This window comes from Rhincodon typus, chromosome 31, assembly GCF_021869965.1.
Source record: "Rhincodon typus isolate 14 chromosome 31, sRhiTyp1.1, whole genome shotgun sequence".
NCBI lineage: Eukaryota > Metazoa > Chordata > Chondrichthyes > Orectolobiformes > Rhincodontidae > Rhincodon > Rhincodon typus.
In genome coordinates, this window is record NC_063362.1 from 13,299,283 (window position 1) to 13,327,240 (window position 27,958).

The 27,958-nt window shown below is 39.0% G+C and overlaps 1 protein-coding gene across 4 annotated transcripts in view; it reads left to right on the forward strand.

Annotated features, from left to right (window-relative positions):
- Positions 1–27,958, forward strand: part of prkcz (protein kinase C, zeta) — a 400,034-nt gene that overhangs the window by 262,741 nt on the left and 109,335 nt on the right. For all 4 annotated transcript variants that reach the window (XM_048615094.1, XM_048615093.1, XM_048615092.1 and 1 more), the window contains 6 exons: positions 10,116–10,213; positions 11,163–11,249; positions 19,750–19,885; positions 20,979–21,066; positions 21,882–22,001; positions 27,311–27,390. In XM_048615094.1, the coding sequence (XP_048471051.1) occupies positions 10,116–10,213; positions 11,163–11,249; positions 19,750–19,885; positions 20,979–21,066; positions 21,882–22,001; positions 27,311–27,390 (609 nt within the window). The remainder of the gene's footprint in view (positions 1–10,115; positions 10,214–11,162; positions 11,250–19,749; positions 19,886–20,978; positions 21,067–21,881; positions 22,002–27,310; positions 27,391–27,958) is intronic.

Sequence of the window (27,958 nt, forward strand, 5' to 3'; positions counted from 1 at the left end):
AACCAAAGACCCGAACAGCCCCAGCGTGATGTCTCAACTCCAGTAGTCAATGCTCTGACCAATAAAGGCAAGTGTGCTAAATGCTTTTTTCACTACCCTCTGTAACTGTGACTCCACCTTCAAGTAACTGTGACCTTGCACCCCAAGGTCTTTGTTCAGCAACACTCCCCAGGACCTTACCATTGGAGTGTGTAAGTCCTGCCCTGATTTGCCTTTCCAAAATTTAGCAGCTCTCATTTATCTAGATTAAACTCCCCCTGCCACTCCTTGGCCCATCTGATTAAGGTCCTGTTGCACTCAGAGCTAACCTTCTTCACTGTCCACTACGCCACCAATTTTGGTGTCATCTGCTGACTTACTAACCATTCTTCCTATATTCGCATCCAAATCATTTGTATAAATGACACAAAATGGTGGACCCAGCACCACTACTTGCGGCACTCCGCTGGTCACAGGCCTCTAGTCCAAGAAACAACCCTCCACCATCAACTTCTGTCTCCTACCTTCAAGCCAATTTTGTACCCAGCTAGCACTCCCTGGATTCCATGCGATCTAACCTTGCTAACCAGTCCACCATGTGGAACTTTGTCGAATGCCTTGCTAAAGTCCATATAGACAACATCCACTGCTGCATCAACCTTCTTTGTCACTTCTTCAAAAAAACACAATCAAGTTAGTGAGACACAACTTCCCACACACATCAGCCATGTTGACTATCCCTTATCAGTCTTTGCCTTTCCAAATATGACTCCTCAGATATTGAAGAAGTATATGTGCAAATTGAGCAAGACATGGGTTGGGTTGACAAGTGGCAAGTAACATTTATGCCACACAAACTCCAGGCAATAATAATCTGCAACAAGGGAGAATTTAACCATTACCCGTTAACGTTTGATAACATTACCATCACTGAATAACTCAATATCAATGTCCTGGGGCTTACCAGACCAGAAACTGAACTGAACTAGTCATACGAGTGATGTGGCGCCAAGAAAAGATCAGAGGCCAGGAATCCTGCAGCCAAGTAAGCACCTTCTGACCTTCCAAAGCCTGGCCAGCATCTGCAAGGCTCATCAGAAGTGTGATGTAATAGCCGTACTGAGATGAGTGCAGCTCCAAAAGTATTTGAAGCTTAATATCATCCAGGAAAAAGCAATCCTGCTTGATTGGCATCTTCCACACCTTTGACCAGTACTATCTAGAAGTGCAAGATACTGACCTGCGAAGTGGAAATTACAAAGGTACAGTCAATCCTACAAATTTGTCTTCACTAACATTTACATCAAAATTTGGAGAGCTGTCCAACGAACTCAAATAAAAGCCTGACAGTGTCATACTCACCAAATGATATATTACAGCCACTGACTCAGACTCCAGAGTGGCACAGCGGTATATAATCAGAAGGGAGGGTGACAATCCTACTTGGACGTTGATATTGAGTTATTCAGTGATGGTAATGTTATCAAACGTTAACGGGTAATGGTTAAATTCTCCCTTGTTGCAGATTATTATTGCCTGGAGTTTGTGTGGCATAAATGTTACTTGCCACTTGTCAACCCAACCCATGTCTTGCCCAATTTGCACATATACTTCTTCAATATCTGAGGAGTCATATTTGGAAAGGCAAAGACTGATAAGGGATAGTCAACTAGGGATAGCAGATACATGGACATGCCACTACTTGTAGGTTCCTCTTCAAATCATTCAGCATTCTGATTGAGGAATATATCGCCAATCTTTCTTGTGTCACTCGGTCAGAACCTTGGAACTTCCTCCTTAACAGCATTGTGGGTCTGCCTGTGCAAAATGGACTGCAGCATTCAAGAAGGCAAGTCACCACCATCATCTCAACGGCAACTCGGGCTGGGAAATAACTGTTGCTGAAGCAGGGATGCCCGTAACTCATCATTGGATAAAATATGAATGTTGCTCACCCAGACTGCAGTCTACGTGTGTGCTTCCTTCAGTGGTTAATTTTCAAGTGACGTTCAAAACAGGGTCACTGGTTAATAGCTGAGGGAGAGTGGTAGGTGGTTTTCAGCAAAATGTTTCCTTGCCCATATTTAACCTGATACCATGAGCCTTAGTTCCAAAGACAGTGTTTAGGATTGTCATCCTCCCTTCTGATTATATACCGCTGTGCCACTCTGGAGTCTGAGTCAGTGGCTGTAATATATCATTTGGTGAGTATGACACTGTCAGGCTTTTATTTGAGTTCGTTGGACAGCTCTCCAAATTTTGATGTAAATGTTAGTGAAGACAAATTTGTAGGATTGACTGTACCTTTGTAATTTCCACTTCGCAGGTCTGTCAGGTTTTATTCTTTTTCAAAATAGCTGTGTTTTTCCCTCTTTTTGGTGTTGTACAAATGTTATATGAGTCAAAACTCGAATTTTTTTTTACAGTCTGTGACAAAAATTAAAAATAAATAAATTAAATGAATAGAATTAAATAAAAAGCAAATTAATGTTATCAGTACTGGAGAACGAGTTCAACAAACTGTCTTGATCTCACTGAAAAGTAGAAACACCAGGCAGGAGAAATTCTGAAGGCTGTGAAAACACACTTTTGAACCCATATTCGTGTTAATTATGAGCAATATATGTTCAGCATCCAAGCTCTGGAGTAGAAGGAGACTATTGATCAGATGTTTCTGCACTGATGGATCTTGGCTCTGTCTTGAGAGTTTGAACAACTGAAAGATGATCTCATCAGAGATAGGATTGTCTTAAGCATATGAGATCTTGCTGTAAGAACAAGTATTCAATCAGCTAGGACATATTAATGGGAGAATAGCGAAGCTTTTACAATATGCTGAGATACAATTCAAGTCAAATGAAAACTGATTAGAATGAAGGAAGAAATATTTGCAGAAAAATCAAAGCCATGGGAAAGATTGTGGGGGACTTCAAATAAAAAAACACAAAGAATTTCCAATGTGTGCAGAGCAGTGCTGTACTTCCAAGAAGTTGAATCACTTTGCATGCAAATGTTTAACAAGAAAGAAATAAAGCAATTAAGAGGGCTGCTAGACAGATGTCAGCCAGTGATTCTGATTAATTATTTTACATATACAACAAGTTCGTATCATTAGATTTAAAGTAATGGTTTTTGTTTGTCAGAATAGCGATTGCAGGAGCAGAGCATCAAGTGAAAGTGAAGTACATAAGAGTATCAGGGTAAATATGCTTCACTATAGTCAGAGAGTCATACAGCACGGAAACAGACTCTTCAGTCCAACCAATCCATGACAACCACAATCCCAAACTAAGCTTGGCCCATATTCCTGCATACATTTCTTATTCATGTACTTATCCAAATGTCTTTTAAACATTGTAACTGTACCCACATCCACTACTTCCTCTGGAAGTTCATTCCACATAGGAACCACTCTCTGTATGGAAAAAAAAATTGGCCCTCATGCCTTTTTTTTTTTAAATCTTTCTCCACTCACCTTAAAAATACACCCCCTAGTCTTTAAATACCCTACTCTAGGGAGAAGACACCTGCCATTCACCCTATCTATACTCACTGTTACTTTATTAAGCTCTATAAGGTCACCTCTCAATCTCCTAAGGTCCAGGAGGGGAAAGAAAGTCCCGGCCTGTTCAGTCTCCTCTAATAACTCAAACCCACCATTCCCAGCAACATCTTGATGAATCTCTTCTGAACCCTCTCCAGTTTAATAATATCTTTCCTATGACAGAGAGAGCAGAATGGTACGAAGTACTCCAGAAGAGGCTTTATCAATGTCTTGTATAAACTTAACATAAAGTCCCAACTCCTATACTCAAAGGTCTGAGCAATGAAGGCAAGCATGCTAAATGACTTCTTAACCATCCTGTCTGTATGTGATACAAACTTCAAAGAATTATGTTCCTGAATCCCTAGGTCTCTCTGTCCTACAACTCTGCCAAAGGCTCTACCTTTAATTGTGGAAGTCTTGTCTTTGTTTTTCCAAAATGCGATACCTTGCATTTATCGAAATTAAAATCCGTCTGCCATTCTTCAGCTCATTGATCCAATTGATCAAGATCCCTTTGTAATCTTAGATAACCTTCTTCACTGTCCACTATACCACCAATTTTGGTGTCACCCATGAACTTTCTAACCATAGTCATGATTGGAGCCAGGTGGATCTTATTGACTGAGATCCTTGATTGGGGCTGTTTACTTGGGCCAATAGGGAGCCCTGGCTGACAGATGTAAACAGGAGAATCCGTGTCTCCTCACTTGAGGGACTAACTATTAGTTGGCTGGCCACAGCTAGTAGTATGCCAATGTAAAGAACAGGTGACTTGGTAACAGGATACTGGCCACTGTGCAGTTGTTTTACCATGCTTTCAAGTTTTTCATCTAAGTCATTTATATGAATGACAAATAAAATTGCACCCAGCACCAATCTCTGTGGAATACCGCTAGTCACATCCTTCCAGTCTGAAAAACAACCCTCCACCATCATTGTCTCCTGCCGTTAAGCCAATATTGTATCCAATTGGCAAGCTCCCCCTGAATCCCAGGTGATCTAACTTTACTAATTAGTCTACCATGGGGAACCCTGTTAAAGGCTTTACTAAAGTCCAAGTAAACTATGTCTACCACTCTGCCATCATCAGTCGTCTTGGTTAATTCCTCAAAAAACTCAAATCAAGTTTGTGAGACACGATTTCCCTTGCGCAAATCCATGCTGACTATCCCTAGTCATTCCTTGCCTCTCCAAATGCCTACAAACCCTATCTTTCAGAGTCGCTTCCAACAACTTATTCACCACTGAAAGCAGATTCTCAGGTCTGCAGTTCCCGGGCTTTTCCTTACATCCCTCCTTACCTCCCCAGTATTTGTCGATGATATGAATATTTCTGTAAGGGGCCCTGCAGTTTCCTCCCCAATTTCCCACGAAGTCCTGGGATATAATAGATATGGTCCCAGAGATTTATCCACCTTTTATATTTTCTAAGACCTCCAGCACTGATGCAAAATATTTATTTAATATCTCTCCCATCTTCTGAAGCTCAACACAATGACAATCTTTTTGATTTTTTAAGAGGCCCTGCCTTCGCTCTAGTTGTTCTCTTGCTCTTAATGTACTTGTAGAATCTCTTTGGATTATGCTTAACCTTATTTGCCAAGGTTATCTCATCTCTTCTCTTTGTCTTCCCGATCTTCCTCTTAAGAATGCCCATACTGTCTATACTGTTCAAGAGATTCATTTGAATTCAGTTGTTTATGTCAAATATATGATTCATTTTTATTCTTGACTAGAACCCAATATCTTTAGTCTTCCATTTTTTTTCTAATCGTACCAGTCTTATTTTTCACTCCAAGGAACACCATGACTCTGAACTCCTGTTATCAAACTTTTGAAAGCCTCCCATTTTTTAAATGTCCCTTTATTTCTGAACAGTTTACTCCAATCAATTTTTGAAAGTTATTGACTTATACCATTAAAATTTGCCTTACTCCAATTAAAAACTTTAATTTTTATGGGAGGCTTATTCTTTTCCGTAACTGTTTATTAAAATAAGTACAATTATGATCACTTATGACAAAGTTTTGCTAGTCTGATTCCTGACATGGCAAGACAGACATATGAGGAGAGGTTGAATTGGTCAGGATTGTACTTGCTGGAGTTCAGAAGAATGAGGAGAATTGGGCAGATCTCACGGAACCTATAAAATTCTAACCTGACGAGACAAGGTAGGTGCAGCAAGGATGTTCCGAATGACAGGGGAGTCAGAACCAGGGTCATGTTCTAAGGATATGGGGTAAATGAATTAGAACCGAAATGAATAGTTTCTTCATCCAGAATAGTTGTGAAGCCTGTGGTATTCGCTCCCACTGAAAGTAGTCAAAGCCAAAACATTATGATTTCAAGGAGGATTTAAATATAGCACGTGGGCCTAAAGTGATAAAGGGATATGGTGGGAAAAGCAGCACCAGACTATTGAGTTAGCTGATCAACCATGACCGTAATTAATTTCAGAGGAGGCTCGAAGGGCTGAATGGCTTACTCCTGCTCCTATTTTGTGTTTCTCTGTTTACTTTAGAAAGGAGTGACCCAATAGATAACCTTAAATTTATGAAAAGATTTCGTAAAGAAATCACTGAGAGAATAGTTCTGCTTAAGGCTAAGATAAAAACTAGTGGTCATCTAGTAGACAGTCACTAGGAAACCCAATAAGGAATTAAGAAGAAAAATCTTTGTCCAGAGAGTTGTAAGATTGCAGAACTCTCAACTACAGGGAATGGTTCAAGACAATAATACAGATTTATTTAAGAGGACAGTAGTTGATATCAGAGTTAGAAATGCAGGACTCTTTAAGGCTGAAGTAGAGAGTTTTCGAATTATCCTGCTCCAAGATGTTCTTGCATACCTCTCAGACAGGTAGGATTTGAACTCCGATTGCCTGGCTCAGAGGTAGGAACACTATCACTCTGCCACAAGAGCTCCAGTAACCTCAAGCAGAACACTCCAGAGTCGAATGAGAGCATATGATGGCCATTATGTTCAAGAGCTCAGTTCTACACCATCCACCTCCACTTTGATTTAGCCCTGTCCCTCATCCTTCATGGTTTGCTTTGCCCTTAATGAGCTTTGCGTGTAAATTGATCAATTGGAAAACATCAGTGATTTAATGGTGGTGATTAATAAGTGAAAATTGCCACAGGTGACTTGGTGATGGGAAAAGCCATTCGGGTTGTTGTGATAGCACATCCAGATATAGAAAAAAAAAGAGCTGAGTTCTAACTGAGGGTTCTTGTGGTGCAGTGGTAGTATCCCTACCTGTCTGAAAAACTACATCTGGAATAGATTGATTATAAAGTAATAAAAATATGCTGAGTTCCCTGGCACCACAGGTGATTTGATAGTGGAAAATTGTCATCCATTTGTGTGTAATAACTCTTCCAGATGTATAAAAAGGAGAGCTGAATTCTGAGGGGTTCTTGTGGCATAGTGGTAGTATCCTTACCTACAAGCCAGGAGGCCCAGGTTCAAGTCCCCCTTGTTTTAGAGGCATGTAATAACATCTCTGAATAGGTTGATTAGAAAATATTTTAAAAAGCTGAGTTCTTACTGTTGGGGTTGGAGTGCATTATTTCCAACTCTATTTTAATTTAAACCCCTCCCTTTTCCCCACCTCTCTGTATTTGTTATTGTTGCGTTGCTCATGGCAACTAATGCTTGATAATCATTCTTTTGGATGGTAAGATTTGGTGGTGGTTATAATAAAAGGAAATCTGTTCCAGAAATGTGATATTACACTTCTGAATAGGTTAATTAGAAAGTATCAACAGCTGGGTTATGTTGGTTTCTATGGTACAGTGGTAGTGATTCTACCTCTGAACCAGGAGATCCAGGTTCAAGTCGCAGTTGCTTCGGAAGTGAGACGTGTTTGAACGGGCTGATTTTAAGAAAAATCTACAAGAGTTACGTTCTGGGGGTTCCTGTGGTACAGTGGCAATGTCGCTACCTCTGGGCCAAAATGGCTGGGTTTAAGTCCCATCTATTCAAGAGGTGTGTCACAACACATCTGATCAGGTTGAATTAAAAAGGAACTGTGTTCTTGTCTCCCTGCAATTCCATGTTAATTTAAAATCTTCCCTATCCTTCCCTTTTGTTATTGTTGCACTGCTAGTTTTGAAAAAAAAAAGAAAAAAATGCTGCATTATTAATGCGGGGCTTTGGAATATTTCCCTGTCCAAATCTATTTTAATTTAATCCCGTCCTTCCGTTCATGCCCTCCCATCTTGTGTGTAGTGCTCATGAAATGTTCTTTCAGTTAGTAACACAAGTGACCTGTTGGTGGCTTTAGTTTTTACAAAAAAGTTCCAGAGATGTGTAATAACATTTCTAAACAGAAGAAAAAAGGACTGGGTTCTAACCACGGGGATCAATTATTTCTCCCTGTAACTCAATTTTAATTTAATTCCCTCCACTCTCTTCCTACTCTCCCCTATTTTGATATTGCTGCACTGCCCCTGATGGGTAGTGCTTATTAATTCATATTTCAATTAGTGACATGGGTGATGTGGTGGTCATTTGTATGCAAAGCAACAAGTTGAGTTCTTAGCTCCTGATGGGCAGTCCTTGTAATTCATTTAATTTACTTGTAACGCAGATGATTTAGTGGTTTACTGTTTTAAAAAGCTGAATTCTCACCTACGGCAGTACTAGACCGAAACACCCGATCTTGTCTGATCTCAGAAGCAGACTCAGGCCTGGTTAGTGCTTGGATGGGAGACTCCCTGTGAATAGCAAGTAGGCTTTTGTAGGAATCTTATGGTGCTATAGTAGTATCCCCTATCTCTGGGCCAGAAGGCCTGACTCAAGTTGCACCTGCTCTAGGCTTATATCATAACATATGAGCAGATTGCTATAATTAAAATAATAAGCTGAGTTCTTGAATTCATTCTTTTGTTTATTTTGGTAACTGGCTTATTTTAAAAAGTTCCTACTCTTCCTTCATTTTTGTTATTGTTGCCCAATCCTTGATGGACAGTGCTTGTGATTTATTTGTTTAATTGGTTGGCGTGTGAGATTTGGTAATGGATCTTCAGAAATAAAGAGCTCAATTCTTTGATTCGTAAAATTGTCAAATTGATGGTGGGTTTCAAAATGAAAAAAGCCGAATTCAGTGAGGGTGCTTGTGGTGTTGTGTCCCTAATACTAGACCAGAAAACATCCCACCTACTCCAGATGTCTGTAATAATACATTTGAAGAGATTTTTTTTTTAAAAGCCTTGTTTCTTCTCCTGGTGGGTAGAGTTGCTTCTTTAGTTAATTGGAAATTGTTAAATTACTGCTGGACTTTCTTTTAAGAAGGAGCTGAGTTCTTGGGGATTTGTGGTGCAGTGTAATGTCCCTGTCTCTGAATCAGAAGGCCCTCGTTGAAGTCTCACATGTCTTGAGGTCTATCAGAACAAGTCCAAGCATGTTGATTTAAAAACAAAAGAGCTGAGTCCTTGTGATTGGGTCATTTAGTGTTGGGTTCTTCAAATAAAAAATACTCAGTTCTTTATTTACAAAAATTTTGAATTGAATGAAACCCTGGTAAATGTCTGACAGCCTTTAGCTGCCTAATTCAACATATAAGAACATTAGAAATTGGAGCAGGATTAGGCCATCTGGCCATTGAGCCTACTCCGCATTCGATAAGGTCGTGGCTATTCTTTTTGTGGACTCAGCTCCAATAGACATTGTGTTAAACAGATGAGCACAGGAAGAAGAGGACGTGGACAGAGGATTATTCTTTTCGAATCAGATGTGGAAAAAGATGTAAATAGAGCGTGCATTTCAGCATCAAAGTGGAGCTGGAGGAACACAGCAGGCCAGGCAGCATCAGAGGAGCAGAAAAGTTGACGTATCGGGTTGGGACCCTTCTTCAAAAATGGGGTGATTTCTTCAGAAATCTTGCTATCTCCAAGTGTTTTATCACCCCACTGCGAAGCTTCTTCCAAGGATGCCCACCTTGAAGAAGTTGTCCTCCTCCCTCTGTAAAGCCCCATTTCTGAAGAAGTGTCCCGACCCGAAAGATCAACTTTCCTGCTCCCCTGATGCTGCCTGACCTGCTGTGTTCCTCCAGCTCCACACTGTGTTATCTCTGACTCCAGCATCTGCAGTTCTTGCTATCTCCTACATGTCAGTATGGATTTGTTGCGCTGAATGCCCTGTTTTTTGTTTTATATAATCTATATAATATTTACATTGTGTGTTAAACGTTCTATTTATGAAAAATATTCACTGGGGAAAACTTATACTGATATTTTTATGGCTATGCTTTACATATAGTTTGAGAAAAAGAAGAGGTTAATGAATGAGATACAGATATTTTAATTGGTCTGTTCACATGTTATGGTACACAGGTGGCACTTGAATCTGTGCCTTTTGGTCCAGAGGTAGGCAACAACCACTCTATGATAAGAGCCCTTATGAATGAGATGTGATCTTCTACTTTCAGCCAAAATTAATGTAGAACTTTAATTAAATGGGAGAGAGAGGCATGGAGGATTTGAATGAAAAGCTCACTTACAATCTAATTAACATTTGTTTTATATTTTATAGCTTGTGGTTTGTGACTGGGCCTTTATATTATGTAATTGTCTTTCCTTTACAGGATATCGATTGGGTACAGACCGAAAAGCACGTGTTTGAGCAGGCCTCCAGTAATCCATTTCTGGTTGGTCTTCACTCATGTTTCCAAACAGAAAGCAGGTAAGAAATGATCTTAAGTTATTTTCTTTTTTCCCCCACTTTCTTTCATCAAGCTGTTCTACCTGTAACTAATTAATCTGGAGAGATCAAAATATTAGGTAAGAATCCTGGATAATGCTTGTATCGGATGAGATTTTGGCCCTATTTTCAATTCAGAGCTTGCAATTTCAAGCTCTCTTGACATCCACTGTGCTAATTTACTTCTCTTAATCAGTTGAATTTCATCAAGTTTAACCTACATCAGAATGCAACAGCAATGTAACAACAAGACGTACTGCTTTGACACTTGAAAGGATCTAGCCTGCTGCAACTCAAACTGCACAGTCTACTCACTGAAGGATAGCAGCATGACTGCAAGAAGATTAAAATGGAGAGAAAGGGTAATAATTTGGGCAGGGGATTAATAGTCACATGTGTCTTCTCTGCCATTTTTTGTGAAGCTTTAGCTCAGTCCCAATGACAAGAATGAGAGAGCTGTCGTGTTTTAAAACCACGGATGCAGTTGCTAAGCAGCAAGCACATTAATAGCATGTACACTAATACCTTTGGTGCTGTCACTGGCATTCATTCATATTGTCCTAGTGACTTGTGCTTGTTTTAGGGTAATGCCTTTCCTTAGAAATTACTTCAGTGCCCATCCAAGCCAGGCACCATTCTGACTTGGAACTATATCGGCGCTCCTTCACTGTCACTTGGTCAAAATCCTGGAAATCCTTTTCTAACAACATTGTGAATGGACTTGAACTCTAGGGACTGCTGTAGAACAAAAAGATAGTTCCCCATCACCTTCTCAAGGACAATTAGTGATTTTCGACAGCACCCATGAATGAATTATTAAAAGTTGTATTTTGTATTTCTACAAAGAAAATCATTCAGCTTATGAGGACAAATGAACTTTGGTGCTGGGATTGATTATTTAGTGAATCTTGTTTTCTGTGGCATGTTTCAGGCTGTTTCTGGTTATAGAATACGTCAATGGAGGTGACCTTATGTTTCATATGCAACGACAAAGAAAGCTTCCTGAAGAACATGCCAGGTACAAAAACCTTTTACATCTTCTCATGTGGCCAAATAATTAATGAAAAAATCATAGTACAAATTTACCAGATTAACAATACTAAGGTGAATGAGTACAAAGATAGTGAGTGCTGCCACTGTGAATTGCTTTTGGAATGGATATGGACAAAAAAAAGGAGGTTGCCATCTTTTAGTTATCTACAGAAAGGATGGTGGACAGAATTTTTTGCTGTTGCTGGTAGTGAGCTTGGAGGCAGGAAAGACGTTTAATTCAGTGATGTTGCACCTGAACTTGGCCACCAGCCTGTCTTCACCACAGTTAAATTCCGGTCATGACCATCTTTTATTGACCTTTCTGTCCCACAGCTAATTGAAGCTCTTTTGTGGCCAATTAGTGACTTCTTAAAGGCCTCATCCCACTGCCACTGGAATTAATCCAGCTGCAGAAGGGCCTGTCACAATGTGGCATGCAAGATAACTATTTTTGTTTGTTCACAGGCTGTGGCTAGGCTAGCATTTTTTGCCCATCCTTAATTGCCAAGAGGCAGTTAAGAGTCACCCATATTGCTGTAGGCCTGGAATCACGTATAGGCCAGATGAGGTAAGGATGGCAGATTTCTTTCCCTAAAGTGAACCAGATGGGTTTTCACAACAGCTGACAGTGGTTATATGGTGTATATAGCCCCATTGATGAGATTTGTATTCCAGATTTTTATTGAATTCAGATTCCACCATCTGCCATGGTAGGTTTCAAACCCATGCCCACAGAACATTAACTTGAGATTCTGGACTGTTAATCCAGTAACATTACCGCTACACCATCACCTCCCCTTTGTGAGCCACATCACTCCAGAAGGGTGATGGGGAGGGTTTCTTTTGATCAAAGGCAATCCATGTCTGATCGAGGGACTGTACATTAGGAAGATGCTTGTGCCTGATGAAAGATTGTGTCCAATGAGATTAGCCCCCATCCTTGCTTCCAGTTTGAAATCTTGGGACTCTATGGGTGTTCTTCTGACAGCAGCCACAAATTACTCAGTAGTGCTATTGAGTGCAAGAGCTGCCAGCCTTTGATTGGGCAACACCTCATGCTAAATGGGACCTCTGCCCCCCGGGTCTTGATTCCAGGGTATGCGTGCTACAGGCCTTGCCACTGCTTGATTGATGAGTGGTTCAGTGAACCTTTCCAGAAGGAGTCAGTGTGAGTTTCTCACTAGATCTCCAGATGGCAGATGAGTCACCTGACACTACATAAACCTAGGCAGTTAATTCCAAAAGCTACTTATGTCCTAACTTGCACCAAGAACTGTCTATCATGGTTTGGTGAGAGGGAGAAATTGAAGGAAATCAATGTTAGTAGGGCAACGGTTTGGGGGAAATTGACGGGATTGAAGCTAGATAAATCCTCAGCCTGATAATCTACATCCCAGAGTACTTAAAGTGGCCCTAGAAATAGTGGATTCATTTGTGGTAATCTTCCAAGATTCTACAGACTGTGGAACAGTTCCTACAGATTGGAGGGTAACTAATGTAACCGCTGTATTTAAATAGAGAAGCAGAGGGAAATCTGGGAACCATAGATCAGTTGGCCTGACGTCAGTAGTGTAGAAAATGCTAGGGTCCAGTATAAAAGATTTAACAGGAGAGCACTTGGGAAACCAATGGCAGAATCTCACAGAGTCAATGTGGATATACAAAAGGGCAATCATGCTTGATAAATCTTCTGGAATTCTTTGAGGATATAACTCATACAGTTGATAAGGGGGAGCTAATGAAAATAGTTTATTTGAACTTTCAGAAAGCTTTTGACAACGTTCTACAGAAGAGATTAGTATTTCCAGTTAAAGCACATGGGATTGGGGATCGTGTATTGAAATAGATAGCAAATCTGATTGGCAGACGGGAAACAAAGAGTAGGAATAAACATGACATTTTTCTCAAGGCAGGCAGTGACCAGTGGGTACCCGAAGGATCGATGCTAGAACCCCACCTAATCACAATATATATTAATGATTTAGTTGAGGGAACTAAATGTAATATCTCCAAATTTGCAGATGACATAAAGCTGGATGGGAGGGTGAGTTGTGAGGGGGGTACAGAGATGCTTCAGTGTGATTTAGACAGGCTGAGTGAGTGGGCAAATGCATGGCAGATGCAGAATAATGTGGATAAATGTGAGATTATCTGTTTTGGGAGCAAAAACAGGAAAGTTGATTATTATGTGGCTGCAGATTGAGAGGGGAATGTGCAACAAAATCTGAGCTTCCTCATACTCCAATCACCGAAGGTAAACATGCAGATGTAGCAGGTGGTCAAGAAGGCAAATAATGTATTGGCCTTTGTAGCAAGAGGATTTGAGTACAGGAGCAGGGATGACTTGCTGCAATTATATAGAGTCTTGGTGAAACCAAACCTAGAATACTGTGTGCAGCTTTGCTCCCCCTATCTGAGGAAGGGTATTCTTACTAGAGAGGGGGTTCAGCAAAGGTTTACCAGACTGATTGCTGGGATGGCAGGACTGATGTACAGGGAAAGGTTCAATCAGTTTGGACAATATTCACGAGAGTTTATAAGAATGAGAGGGGATTTCATAGAACCTGTCAACTTCTAATGGGATTTGACAGGGTAGATGTAGGAACAGTGTTCCTGCTGATGGGCAGTGCAGAACCCAGGATTCACTGCCGAAGGCTAAGAGTGCATGGTGAACTATTTAGGATTGAGATGAGAAATTTGTTCACACAGACTGTGGCAAGCCTGTGGAATTCACTACCACAGGAAACATTTGAGGCCCAAACATTGTAGATCAAGCAGTTGGATATAGCATTTGGGACAGGGGTGAGGGTATTGTGGAGGGAGGACAGATTATCAAGTTAGATGATCAGCCATGCTCAAAATGAATGGTGGAGCAGGCTCGAAGGGCCGAATGGCCAACTCATCTTATTTTCAATGCTTTTAGCCTTTGCCCTGTTCATTCTGGCTACCATTTAGCAACATACCAATTTTAAAAATCTCATACTTGTGAAATTCCTCTGTGGTGGCATACCTTCCTATCTCTGTAATCTCCAGCTCCATAGTCATTCAAGATGTGCACACCCCTGGTTCTGGTATCCTGATGATCCCTGATTGTAAACATTGTAGCTGTCTCTATTAGCAGATCCCCTTTCAGCTACCAAACCTCTGGAAATGCCCCCATAAACCTCTCTGACTCTTCACTTCTGTTTTTCCATTTTAAGGTGGTCCTTAAAATACATCATTCGTCTGGAAATTGACTGTGTCACTATATTAATTATGGTGAGACATGGAATATTAAAGTTGTTGTGACTATCAAAAACTCCTGGCTTTGTTCTAGTCGTTCATGATGATAGAGAGTCATAAAGTCATACAGCATGGAAACAGACCCTTCAATCCAACCAGTCCATGCAGACCATAATCCCAAACTACACTCGTCGCACCTGCCTGCGCTTGGCCCATATACCTCCAAACATTTCTTATTCACGTACTTGTCTTTTAAATGTTATAACTGTATCCACATCCACCAGTTCCTCTGGAAGTTCATTCCACACATGAACCACTCTCTGTGTACAAATAACAAAAATTGCCTCTCATGTCTTTTTTAAATCTTTCTCCTCTCACTTTAAAAATATGTCCCCTAGCCTTGAAATCCCCCACCATAGGGAAAAGACACCTGCCATACACTTTATCCAAACCTCTCATGATTTTGTAAACCTCGAAAGGTCACCTCTCAGCATTAACACTCCAGTGAAAAAGGTCCCAGCCTATTTAGCCTCTCTTTATAACTCTAGCCTTCCATTCTCAGCAACATCCTGGTAAATCTCTTCTGAACTCTCCACAGCTTAAATAACATCTTTCCTATAACAAAGCGACTAGAACTGGATACAGTACTCTAGAAGAGGCCTCACCAACATCTTGTACAGCCTCAACATAATGCCTCAACTCTTATGTTCAAATATCTGAGCAAGGAAAGCAAGCATGCTAAATGCCGTCTTAGCCACCTTATCTATATGTGATGCGAAGTGTGAAGAATTCTGACCTGAACCCTTAGGACTGTCCATTCTACAACACTGCCAAAGGCCTGACTTTTGATTGTATAAATCTTGTCTTTGTTTGTTTTTCCAAAATGTAATATCTTTCCTTTATCAAAATTAAATTCCATTTGCCCTTCTTCAGCCAATCGATCAACATCTCTTTGTAATCTTAGATAATCTTCTTCATTGTCCACTGTACTACCAATTTTGGTGTCATCTGCAAACATACTAACCAGGCTTTCTATATTCTCATATAAATCATTTATATTAATGACAAACAAAAGTAGACCCAGCACCAATCCCTGTGGAACACCCCACCATCACTCTGTCTCTGTCGTTAAGCCAATTTTGTGTCCAATTGGCAAGCTCACCCTGAATCCCATGTGATATAACTTTACTAATTAGTCTACTGTGCGCAACCTTGTCAAAAACTTTAGTAAAATCCAAGTAAACAATGTCTACTGCTCCAGCCTCATCACTCTTCTTGGTTACTTTCTCAATAAACACAGTCAAGTTTGTGAGGCATGATTTCCCTAGCACAAAACAATGCTGATTATCTCTAATCATTCCTGGCCTCTCCAAATGCATATAAATCCTACCTCTCAGAATCACTTCCAACAAGTTATCCACCACTGAAGCCAGACTTGGAGGCTTATCATTCCCAGGCTTCTCTTACACCCTTTCTTAAACAAAGGCACAACATTAGCTACTCCCTAGCCAACCAGCACCTCATCCATGGTTGAGGATAGTACAAATACTTCTGCAAAGGACCCCGCAATTTTCTCCGTAATTTCCCACAAAGTCCTGGGATACACTAGATCAGGTCCTGGCGATTTATCCACCTTGGTATTTTCTAAGACCTCCAGCATGTCCTCTTCTGTAATGTGAACTGTTTTCAAAACATCAGTATTTATTTCCCTGAGTTCTCTAGCCTCAATTTCTTTCTCCACAGTAAAAACGGATGAAAAATATTCATTTAATATCTATCTGAACCCTTTCAATTGGATTGATTTGTTGTAATTCATTGATAGCCATTATAATTTTCCATTCCTAAATGGAATAATGAAGTCAGGAGTCTGTTAAAACCATTTTTGTTTCTGTTTCTGAGTTAGCTTTGCTGTTTGGCTTCCAACTGTCAATGGCTATAATTATGTCCAGTTTACTCAGACCAATACTTTTTGTATTTTTCTCTTTATTTTAAACATCAAAAATCCTTATTGATCAAACTTTCATAACAATAATTGTGAGCTTTTGTACCATGTACAAAAATGTTACTCTTAAAAATGACAAAAGAAGTTTAATTTTAATGTTACCTTAAACCCAGAAAAGTAACTTGTGTGGAAGTAACCATTGAATATGGAAAACACATGGCGCATAAAGAATAGTACAACAGCAAGAGAAATAATCATACTGTCTGTAAGTTGAAACATTATAGAAACTGAATGCAATAAGAACATAAATTCCTCGTCCAAATAACAGGTTGCATGATGAACTGGATGGTGTAATCTCAATGTGACAACATAAACAGGTTCCATTCTAATTGAGAAAGTGGAAATTTGTAATGAAGAAAGAAATAAGGTGCTTACAGTCCACTTTCTTCAGTAACAAAAGATTTGGATATTACCAGAGTTAGAGAGGGAGGCTGAATAGGCTGGGACTATTTTCCTTGGAGCATGGAAGGTTGTGGGGTGACCTTATAGAGGTTTATAAAATCGTGATGGGCATGGATAGGGTAACTAGACAAGGTCCTTTCCCCCAGGGTGGGGAAGTCCAAAACTAAGGGCATAGATTTAAGGTGAGAAGGGAAAGAGTTAAAAGGGACCTAAGGGGCAACTTTTTCATCCAGAGAGTAGTGCATGTATTGAATGAGCTGCCAGAAGAAGTGGTGGAGGCTGGTACAATTACAACATTTAAAAGGCATCTGGATGGATATATGAATAGGAAGGGTTTGGAGGGATATGGGCCAAATGCTGGCAAATGAAACTAGATTTATTTAGAATATCTGGTCGGCATAGATGAGTTGAACCGAAGGGTCTGTTTCCATGCTGTACATCTCTAAGACTGCTTGCGTCAGGATGAAGGAACAGATGTATGGTGTCAGCAGCAGTTTTCAGTGGCATTTTCATGTCAGAGTCAAAAATGAGTGGGCATTTGGCTGATTAGTGACAGTGATCATTCTGAGTCCACTGGGGCACCCATGCAATTTTTTGCGTCTTGGATCATTAATGTGATGAGAAGGCTGCCGACATAAAATGTGATCTCCACAGGCAGCTCTTCAATTTTGAAGCAGAAAATGGGGAGGTGCTCCAATCTCTTAAAAATGTCAAGTATAAGCTTGGCATCCCTCCAGGATAATGCTGAAATTTCCAAAAATTAAGGATTAAGCTTCCAACCATTTTCTTTGAATACTTTTCCTTGTTAGTTGTAATATATCAGATGTGAGCATTGCAAGAGAAGTTTGCAGACTGCCAGTCCAGAATCACCCAGTTAGGTAATATGTCTATTTGATTTCCAATTGACATGGGAAAGCAGGCTGATTTAAGTATAGATATGTTGCACGGCAAATGCAGTAAAACAAGTACAACGTGGTTGGAGGCAGGGTGTTTTCTGATGAAAACTGCAATAATATAACTAACTAAATTAAATAAATTTATTGCATTGAAATTTTAATCTGTATGTATTTTCTGTGGTCCAGAGGGAAGCCATGTTGTGGAGTGGCAGACAACATTAATGTGGAACTCACTGATGCAACAACTGCAAACACTTCCAAATATTTTAACATGAGATGGCATCCAAGACACTGCAAGAATAATGGCTACATAAGCTCTAGGAAACCTTACCTGAGGGACCTGGAAATTTCTACAAGTCAGAAAGCGATATTTGAACTGCTCGGGATTTGTGCACACTAGTAGGAATTGGTAGTGCTCAGATTGCAAATCTGAAAAATTTGGGCTAAGTTATATCACACCCTCTCTCTGCATATATTATGAACAGATGACGAGTCTCCCTTTTCCCATGCCTCGTTTAACCACAACAGATTTTTTAAAAGGATATGTTTGTCAATTCAATGGATGCCTAACTATTTACACGCACTGACTATAAAAGACATAGATTTCCTTGACCTTTTTTAAAAAAAAACAGTATTAATTAAACTCGAGCAAGTCAATGTAAAATAATAAAAGTACTCCAATTGTCTCGCACCCACACACTTGAAGTTCACATTTATACAAATAAATGTTAGAGTTGGTGCATAGATTAAGGAATTTGAAAATCCACTACAGTTGAAGGGTATACAGCTCTTGAAAGTTCGTGTCTTGATTGTTTTCAGGCATTACTCTGATTCATCCAGGTTTGGCATCGTGGTGGTTTGAAGATCAGCATGGAAGGAATTCTTCAATTGATTTTTGATCTGATATATTGTTGTCACATGTATTAAGATATAGTGAAAAGTATTGTTTCGCATATTAACCAGACAAATCATACCTTACATAAGTACACCAGGCTAATGGAACAGAATGCAGAATTTAGTGTTACAGCTACAGAGTAGTTGCAGGGAAAGAGTGACTCAGATATCTGAGAGGTCCATTCATAGCAACCACTAGATTGAGTTATGTAAACAAAATCTCTGCCTGTGGCTCCTAGATAGTCAAAAATTGGAAGACATGATTCAAAACTTAAAGTCGATTGGATAGAGTGAGACCAACGCACAGAGGGTTTTATCAGTATTTCATTTGCTTGTACTAATCTGCAGAGAGAACAAGATGCTTAAACAAACAATAGTTAATCGATTTGTTACATGATCTTCTGTCTCCATCTGCACAGTGATCTAAATATGATCTTGGCTGGTGATTTCAGTTGCCTGGATTACATCTGGGAAAATTCCTTTTATGGCCAGACCCACTGTCTAAATGATTATATCTGGTAGTTTGTCTCCACCCAGTTGAATGCGCTTACGGGGTGATCATATGGATGCTTTGCAAATGGGCATGAGATGGCACCTGTTCATACCCCTTCAAGGCAGATGTTCCTGATGAGACTTTGCAGACCTTTGGCTCAATTTTAATGACTTGGGATATAGAAGATGTTAGGCCATCTTTAACTTTGGTTTCAAATCATTGGAATATGGCTTTAGTCTGTTGAACAATTCAATATATAGTAAATATGTAATATATAGTAAATATATAGATTGTTGCAGCTTTTGCATGTTGCAGACAGGAACTGTTTGTGTCTTAAAAGTTAGACCATACATCAAAGCATGGGTAAGAAACATCGGCTGTTTTATTTATGGGCGACTAACACCCAAGTACAAAAAAGGTAGCATTGAGATCAAAATCCTTCTGGAAACTGTATGATTAACTGATCAGTATAAATTAGTTCTTGACAACTTTTCCAAATTTAAGAAACTATAAACAGGAAAGCAATACTTATTATGATGCAATTCTCTGAAATTATCAGTATCTTTGCCTCATTTAGGTTTTATGCTGCTGAAATTTGTATTGCCCTCAACTTCCTTCATGACAGAGGAATCATTTACAGAGATTTGAAACTGGACAACGTTCTTTTAGACTCTGATGGTCACATCAAATTAACAGATTATGGAATGTGCAAGGTAGGATGTTTATCTGTAACAGGGAGAGTGACATTTAGGAAAAAAACTTATTCTCATGATCAATTGAATTAAATGATACAAGTGCATCTAAGAGATAAATATACATTTTTTTTTTCCAAAAATCTTCCCCATGAGGCCTCATAACCTTTGGGTACCTAACAGTGACAGTAGCCTATTTGACCAATTAGCTGAGCCCAACTCTGTTTTCACAAAATATCTGCTTCTAACTAAAACCCAACTAGGTTGCAATGGAGAACAGGACCCTTATTGAGTTGTTTTCTCTCTCCCTTTATGGCTATCAGCGGGGCCTTATCTGACCTCAAATAAATCTGGAATCAAACCATAACCTTAAGATCAATGTTGTTGACTACCAAACTGCGCTACACACTTCTCACAAAGCCACGGAGGACTTCTACATTTCTTAAAACAATGGCTTGAATTATAGATCATGACTAATGACTTTGACTAACACTGATCATATATGGAGATATATTTGCTGATGCTATAAAATATGAATCCTATTTGAATGCAGAGGAAAGAAAGAATTCTTGATAATAAAACTACTCACATTTCTACAGTTGTTTGCTCCAAGTTACACATCAATTACAGTGCACCATGTCAAGATTTGCAATTGTGTCAACTAGTTATTTATTCCTGATTGTCTCAAGTATATTAATTAGTACAATTTGCTGTTTTCATATCTGTTTATTATCTTGTTCAGAAATGGTAATGTGATTAGCTATATTTGGTATGTTATACAGCAATGACATGTTGTATCTTGTGAGCTGTATCTTGGTGTTAGATTATAATACATGTAATAATATTGTTAAGTGTGCATTCCACAATGATGTGTTCTACCAGTTAAATGTACATCCACTTATTACCTGACTGCTATGTTGCAAGGTACTCTGAATAATTTGACACTCATTCAGATAAGTATTCTCCTGTGTATGTAAATGTTCCTGTCAATTCAGTCAACCACTCGTTTTAAATCACCTGACCCTGAATCCTTGAGAGGATTTTTTTTTATGTTGTTGCTAATTGTTATGAAACGTATATTTTGGAGCGGTCACAATTTATATTTCCCCTACAGGAAGGACTTGGCCCTGGTGACACTACCAGCACTTTCTGTGGCACACCCAATTATATAGCACCTGAAATATTGCGAGGAGAGGAGTATGGTGAGCAACTGTAATAGAGGACACAGCTAACATAGTTGTGTTTGATCATCTGTATAGCAAACTACACTAGTGCATCTGCATTGTGTTCCATTTGTAGAAAGAAGTGATTTCCTGCTTCATGTAAAATTATAATCCCTGCTGTCTGAATGGGAAGGTGCAGAGTGGAAGCCAGGAACCTCTACTTAGAGAAAGAAGGGAAAATTGGACACAGGGCCTTCACAACACAAACGTATTCAATTTCATTTCAGATTTATTTTGCCAAAGTCTTGCAGTAGGTTGCTTGCCTATCTTTTCACGGATTGTTTGGAAATCTCAACAGAACAACGTGGAAAAAATATTCTAAAATCCCTCGAGGTTAATTAATTCTGCTGATAAATGGAATTAAAAGGGAAGCACAAAAAGGAAATTCAAACTCTCAGCAACTACAGAGCAATCAGAAATGTTAAAGTCAGTCTTTACAATTGATTTCAAGAATAATTTGCATGTGTTTTTAGTTTAGCTTTGATCTGAATATTTCCATGATAAGAGAAATATCTTATTTCTGAATAACTTGTCAATACTTTAGCAGTTTAGTTTGTTTATTTGGTCCATTATTAATGGTGCTTAGGTGCTACTTGTTAAAACTGATTGCTTTTCCACATTACGTCCCATACATCAGGTGAAGTGAGGAAGGGGTGCAGGAAGAAACGGAGGAGAAGACATCTGCTTTTAGTCTCTTAGGGTATTAGATAGTAGGTTTTAATCTTGTGAAAGAGAAAGTTAATAAATAAATCTTTATTCAAAAACACCACTTACCACTTTTTGTTATTTGGCAGGTTTTAGTGTAGACTGGTGGGCACTTGGCGTATTGATGTTTGAAATGATGGCTGGAAGATCACCATTTGACATCATCACTGATAATCCAGACATGAACACAGAGGATTACCTGTTCCAAGGTTAGCAGGACATAAATGCGAACTTAATTTTCCTTTTCATAAGAAGGTTCTCTACCTAGGCTCTCTACCTCGTCAATTAGGTGATGACTCAAGGCCACCTGCCACACATGGAACAGCACTCCTCACTTGTCACCTACTTCAAAGAGGGGCAAAATTGGGGAAATTATTTTTCTGGTTTACTTACATTCATTTAAATTATACAATTGATTAAAATAAGCATTTGAACTTCGCATTTGGTAAAACATAAATAGAAAGATTTGTGGTACAGAAGGATGCTGTTCTGTCTATCATATTTATGCCAGCAGAAAGAGGAATCCAACCTACTGTCACCTGCCCATCGTCTGTAATCCTGCAGGTTGCAACACCTCGCACACATATCTAGTGTTTTGTGAGTTTCTGCCCTTGCCATTCTTTTAGACAGTGAATTCCAAACCTCAGAATAATTCTTCAAATCCCTTCTAATTCTTCCACAAATTACTTCAGTTCTCTTCCCTGGTTATTTATGTCTCTGCTTACAGAAATAATTCCTTCATTTTCACACTAAGCATTATTTTATACTCCTCAATTAAATCTTCCCTTCGTTTTCTCTGTTCTAAAGCAAACAACCTAGGGCTTTGGTGGGGACAGCGAATAACTTCAGGGAAAGGATCAAGCATTTAGGACTGAGAGCAAAATATCCTTTACGCTTAAGGAATTATGAACATTTAGAATTTTCTACTCCAGAGGGTAATGGATGCTGTTATCATTGAAAATATTCAATACACATCAATCATTTTTTGATCTTTCAGGGAATCAGAGTACATGGGGAGTGAGCAGGAAAGTGAATTGAGATAGAGGGCCAGCATGATTGTGGTGGAGAAGGCTCAAGGGGCTAAATAACACACTGTTCCTCTGTGTTAAGAAATTCCAGCATAACCAGTCTTTCCCATGGCTAAAATTTTCTTTTCTTGGCAATATCCATATAAATCTCATCTGTATCCTCACCTGGACAACAACAGCTTTTCCTATATTTTGGTATTCAAAACTGCATGCCGTGATCTGTCTAGTCTAACTGGTGTTTTGTACAGTTCTAATATAGCCTCTCTGCTGTTCTATGCTACTCCATGGCCAATAGAGGAAAGTACTCTGTATGCCTTTTGGGTCACCTCATCCACCTGTCCTGCTATTTGCAAAGATTTAATAAGCTATTAAATTTCAGCTGTTACCCTTCTTCAGGACACAGTCCGGGTTCTGAAGAAGGGAAATACCCAAAATGTTGACTTCTCCTTTCCTCCAGATGCTGCCTGGCTTGCTGTGTTCTTCCAGCCTCCTGTTTATCTACTGTGGGTCTACCGTCATATGTAGGCTAGACTAGGTAAGGATGGCAGTTTCCTTCCCGAAAGGACATTAGATTTTTCCAAATCCTAATTCCAGAGTTATGTCACTTGTCACTTTCCCTTGGATCCCATGAGCATAGACCTGACATTTTGACCATTAGATTCTCCCTCCACATAGCACTTAACATTCATTAACACCACTTCTAATTTGTAATTTCAGCTGTCCATTCCCATATTCTCAGTCACAGACAAGGCTATATCCAGTTTGAATCTTTACATCCATGTTGTCCTGCAGACTTTAAACTCCACTTCTTCTGTGGCCTCATGAGAAAACTCATTCTATTGACAGCTTACAAGCGACTGCTTACCTTAAGCTTCCTGTTTACCTTTTGTACTGCTGATCTGCTCAACCACTCCTCTTCCATGTTTGGCTACATGTGTTGCCAAAAACACCCCTTCTCTTATCCCATTTGATCCCCTGCTTTGGTCACATAGAGTCACAGAGAGGCGGTGAAGGGTTGCTTTTCGGACTGGAGGCCTGTCACCAGCAGTGTTCCACAGGGCTCAATCTGGGTCCTCCTTTTGTTTGTCATTTATATGAATGATTTGGATGAGAATATCGAAGACATGGTTAGTAAGTTTGCAGACGACATCAAAATTGGTGGCACAGTAGACAGTGAAGAAGGTTTTCTAAGATTACAAAGGGATCATGATGAAATGGATCGATGGCCTGAAGAATGTCAGATGGAGTTCAATCTCGATAACTGCGAGGTATAGCATTTTGGTACAACAAACAAGGCTAGGCCTTATACCGTTAATGGTAGGGCTTTGGCTACTGTTGTAGAACAGAGGGACCTAGAGGCTCAGGTATAATCCTTTGAAGTTTGCATCACATATAGACAGGGTGTCTTCATTGCTCAGTCCTTTGAGTATAGGAGTTGGGAAGGTTTCTTGGACATTGGTGAGGCCTATTCTGGAATACTGTGTCCAGTTCTGGTTGCCCAGTTATAGGAAGGATATTATTAAGCTGAAGGGGGTTCAGAAGAGACTTACTAGGATATTGCTGGGTATGGAAGGTTTGAGTTATAAGAGAGCCTGGATTGGCTGGGACTTTTTTCACTGGAGCCTAGGAGGTTGAGGGGCCACCTAATAGAAGTTTATAAAATAATGACGGGTATAGATAGAGTTATTGGTAATTATCGTTCCATTAGGATGGGGATTTCAAGACTAGGCACAATTTTAAGGTGAAAGGAGAGAGATGTAAAAATGACGTGAGGGGCAAATTTTTATGCAGAGGGTGGTTCACATGTGGAATGAACTTTGAAAGGAAGTGGTGAGTACGGGTGCAATTCTAATGTTTAAAAGACATGTGGATAAGTATGTGAATAGGTAAAATTTGGAGAGATATGAGCCAGGAGCAGGCAGGTGGGGCTATCTTTGCCCAAAGATTCAAGACGTGAATGAGGGTGACATCACTGAAATTTTCTCTTCATTGTACTACATCTAGCATTATTTAGCTTCAGACTCCTCTGCCAAAATGACCAACTTATTATAGTTTCATCGTTATCTTTTGACCTATTTAACCATTTCAGTTTAGTCAATTCTGCCTTCAGACCTTTGCAAATTGCTTTTAATTGCTTTAATACACCAACTATGGACCCAAATTTCTCATTCTCAAGATAAATATGGATTTCTGTCATTATCACTCTTGCCTGGGCATGCTTAACCTTGATGTATTTAATTAGTCCTGTCTTATTATTAATTACCAAATCCAAAGCAGCCTAGTCATTTATAGATTCCAGAATTTATTATTCTAAGAAACTGTCCCAAATATGTTCAACGAACTGAACCTCTAGGATAACTTTGCCAATTTTATTTTATTTATCAATGTGAAGATTGAAGTTTCCTGCAGTTACTGCTGCACATTTCCTGAAGTCCCCAGCATTCCTTGATGTATATTCTGTCCCACTGGATAACTGCTGTTAGAGGGTCTATATTACTGCTGTCAATTCTTCAATTATTTCCTTTTCCATTTCTTATGTCTACTCAAATTGAATCCACATCTTGATCTTCAGAAGTAAGATCATTTCTCTCAATTGTACTGATGACATCTTTTACTTACAGAGCTGCCCTAACTCATTTTCCTGTCCTCTCCTTCCAAAATATCAGATATCGTAGAATATTCAATTCTCACCCTTGGTCGCCTTGAAACCACATCACTCATATTACTATTGTATCATATTTGTACTATGAATTGATCCTTGTTATAAAATGTTGTGCCGATTCAGTTCAATAGCTTCAATTTTGTCTTTTTTTCCTTTCTGACTTTACTCTTTGGTTTACTGTTAGGTTAGTACACTCTGTTCTTTCCTGTTCCACTTAAGTCATTGTTACTCATATCATTATTACCTTGTCCTTTCTCTTTAAATTCCAAATCACCCATCTTCCCTGCCCTTGCTTTCAGACATAGGCTTCTGATCCTCCAACATCTTCAAGTGGAAGTTCTCAGTCTTATTTAATTCCTTTTATTGCTTTATCTCTCCCAATCTCCAATTTTCTCCTATCTCCTATGTCTAAACTTCTGTAATGCTACCCTGCCCTCCCACCACAAGCAACTATTTCACTGACATTAGTTTGTTACCTTCGGCTGCCTTGGGTCCATGCTTTGGAAGTTCTTTCTGTTACGTCAGCTTTCATCTTTTAAGGCACTTCTTAATACTATCTTTTTGACAACTCGTTTGTCCATGTGTACAAATCAAATCTCTCTATTGTTGACCAAGTGTCCATTTTGTCTGATTACATCTGTGAAATGTGTTGGAATGTTTTCTAAGTAATGATAGTATCTAAATGCAACTTGTTGAGTCACAGGGGATAAACTAAGTGACATTCCACATTATTTTTGATTCCGCATTAAACCACACTGATTCCTTTAAGCTAAATTGAAATGCCGCACGCAGTTATGTTCAGGTTCTGAGTGTTTACTACTATATGCTGCTACCTCCATATATGCAGGACTGTGTTCACTGACATTGTCCTGGTTGCACATTCTGTGGTTATACGTTGTCCAGCTGGCTTTTGTCAGTTTTGCAACATTTTTTGTTCTTAGTACAGGTTGGAACGTATTGCATTCACCCAAATACTGACTGCACCTCACCCATGCTACTGAATGTCTGTGCTTTGGTTAGTCAGTCATACTTTTTTTTTTTAAAAAAAAATAGAAGTGCTGGAGATCACAGCAGATCAGGCAGCATCCATGGAGAGAGAGCAAGCTAATGTTTCGGTTCTAGTTGACTGCTGTGATCTCCAACATTTGTTGTTTTCAGTAGAGATTCCAGCATCTGCAGTAATTTGCTCCTATTAGGCAGTAGTATTAGCTGTGGTTTTAAGAACTTTTTGGTTCAGACTCTATTTTTCTGTTAACTCAATGAAAATATATTTCTGTTTTGTTAGATTATCAAGGTAAATAATATGGGCCTGTCCATCCTGTCAGATAAAACATGTACATTTGGAACTTTGACTGATAAAAGTTAGTTAAGAATAAGATTCATGTACCTTCTCTCCAACAAAGTGCCTTTAGTCCAGCTGAAATAAGTATCGTCTACGACAAAAAGTATAACATTTCCATTTCCCACCTAAAGTGTCTTGATAAACATTTTTGGAGTGGGACATAAAGTTGCATGCCCACCTTGTGGGAAATTCTAAATTGTGAATATATATATATATTAGAGCTAATTTTCCAGTCAGGAACTGATAATAACTGAAGGAGAAAATCTCCTCTCAACAGATTGAAAGTTGGGTTCTAGACCTAAAGAATAAGACCTACTCTATTAAGTCATCTAATGTGTTCAGCTGTGATTAATGTCATGCATATAAATCTGGCAAAGTTTAAATGGAGAGAAAACTGAAGACCTTTCAAAAAATAATGAAATGTAGAAAATTAGTATCTATAATAAATTCAGCAATATACTTAATTTACTTTTTAAATCTTTCCAGTTATTTTGGAGAAGCCTATTCGAATCCCTAGATCACTTTCAGTAAAAGCAGCCAGTGTCCTAAAGGGATTTTTAAATAAGGTAAGTGACTGATCGATTGATTGTTCAAATGTTGGTTTGAAATAAGGTATTCATTACAATCCAAAGGCAATATGGTATTTTGAAGCAGGGAGATAACTGTTGACACAATTGTTCTCAATGATATATATTAATGATCTTGGTGTACAAGGTATAATTTCAAAATTTGAAGATAAGATAATTTGAAGATAAATTTGAAGACAAAGCATGATAATATTTTAAATTGTGAGGAGGATTATGTAGTATTTCAAAAAGATACGGACATGATTTTGGTGATGTGAAATTGCCTCCAAGGTCTTTTACTTTATTTTCCATAACACAAGAAACTGGTGGTATTAAAGAAGCCTATAACCAACTTATTATGTAAGAACGTTACATTCATTAGGCGTATTACTGACTGGGCTGACATTAAGCATTAAATTTCAACGGAGGATCATGTTTCTAGTATAATGTCATGCTTTGGGTGATCTGAGGTAAAACGTATTAGGAGATGTTTATGCTCTCAGGTCACATTCTATAATGCAGTGATTATATCATGAGCATGTCTCTTAAAGGTACGCTTATCATAGAA